The sequence below is a fragment of the Solanum tuberosum genome, unplaced genomic scaffold, assembly GCF_000226075.1.
Source record: "Solanum tuberosum cultivar DM 1-3 516 R44 unplaced genomic scaffold, SolTub_3.0 scf00168, whole genome shotgun sequence".
NCBI classification, from domain to species: Eukaryota; Viridiplantae; Streptophyta; class Magnoliopsida; order Solanales; family Solanaceae; genus Solanum; species Solanum tuberosum.
The window spans coordinates 24478-26150 of record NW_006239096.1 but is presented as its reverse complement, the minus strand read 5'-3'; the positions used below and the strand labels follow the sequence as shown (position 1 = coordinate 26150).

The following is a 1673-nucleotide window of genomic DNA, read 5'->3' as shown; positions in this document are numbered from 1 at the left end:
AATACTCTTTCACAGTATCTCCTTCTTTCATCCTTAACATCTCAAATTCTCTTTTGAGAGTTAAGAGTTTGACAGCCTTCACTCTGTCACTTCCATCGAACTCCTCTTTTAGCTTCTCCCATACTTCTTTAGGTGTTTCACAAGCCATTATTCTTGTGAAAATCACATCTGAAAGTGCTGAATGAAGACATGTGAGAGCCTTGGGTTTCCTTGACTTCGCATCTTCATAAATCTTCATTTGTGCAACTGTTGGATTTGGTCCAAGTGGAAGAGGATCATCTTCAGTTTCAATTGTTTCCCATAGACTAAGAGCTTTGAGATAAGCCTTCATCTTTATCACCCATATGTGATAATTTTCTCCTGTAAACATAGGAGGGTCTGCACCTAAGAAGCTGTCGGATGCCATGTTACTGCTGCTCAGCTCTCACCTTAGAAGAAGAAAAAACCTTAGCCTTCTTGCCTTCACAGATCCCTCAAGAAGAAGGGCTCTTGATACCACTATTAGGATTTGAAACTTTTAGAGAAAAAAAAATAAGGTTCAGCAGCAGAAATTTCCATTCATATTCAGCTTTTAAGAAAGGCATACACACATATATCTACATAAGCTTTTCCAAAGTTAGTAGAGGACCATACATATCTAACTACTATTGACTTTCTTACAAAATATATTCCATAAAACAAGGACTACCTTTCCCTTACATACTTAACATAATATTTAAGAAAATAACAATTACACAAAAGACATCTAGAAATATCTCAATTTCTAACATTATTTATATTGCCTGGTTACACAAAAATTAAAAAAACAACAACACCATACCTCTGAAAGTCCATAAAGCATGTCCCTTGAGTTACAAATGCTATACAACCCAAATGATTTGGAATTCAACCCCTATGATGGAAAAACAAACAAGGATTATCGACTTCTTCAAACAGTAAATACAGAATATAAACAAAAGTAATTAACCAATGTCCTTTGGTTGAAATCCAACAATTTAGACATGTATTCGCACAACCAAAGTGGCACACTTGTTTTTTTGTCTAAATTCAAGCATATGACCATGCCTCCAACCTCATCTATCTTCCAAGAAAGTGTTGATTTCAAGTCTATGGCCTAACTCCTACAGATATCATGATGAAGACAGAAAGTGATCATCCTAGCCAGAATATATTTAAGGTAAGCCTCATACAACAACAACAACAACAACATACCTAGTGTAGTCCCATACAATGGGGTTTGGGGAGGGTAGAGTATACACAGACCTTACGTCAACCTCAGAGGTGAGATAAAGAGGTTGTTTTTTATAGATCCTCGGCTCAAGGAAAAAACAGGCTAGGAAAGACACAATGAAAGTACAATAGACAAACGATAGTAACAAAACAACAGATAGGAACATAATAGTACTGCAACAAAAAGACTACTAAAAACAAACTACATGAAATAACAAATAGTCATAGAAATCGGAGAACAAGAGAGTAGTCGTAGGACTACTCGGTTGGGCAACAAGCACTCCTAACTACTAGTATGGATATTCTCCAACCTACTAACCTTCTACCCTAATTTGTGTATTCCACACCTTCCTATCTAAGGTCATGTCCTCAATAAGCTGTAATTGTACCATATCTTATCTAATCACCTCTCCCGGTACTTCTTTGGTCTACCTCTACCTTTT

The 1673-nt window shown here is 36.4% G+C and overlaps 1 protein-coding gene across 3 annotated transcripts in view; it reads right to left on the bottom strand.

The window, feature by feature from the left end:
* Positions 1-1673, bottom strand: part of LOC107061822 (protein NLP7-like) — an 8996-nt gene that overhangs the window by 5248 nt on the left and 2075 nt on the right. Inside the window, exon 3 of one of the 3 annotated variants that reach the window (XM_015311705.1) lies at positions 821-892. The exons of the other annotated variants lie outside the window; for them this stretch is intronic. Within the exon in view, the coding sequence (XP_015167191.1) occupies positions 821-892 (72 nt within the window). The remainder of the gene's footprint in view (positions 1-820; positions 893-1673) is intronic. 3 annotated transcript variants of the gene reach the window in all.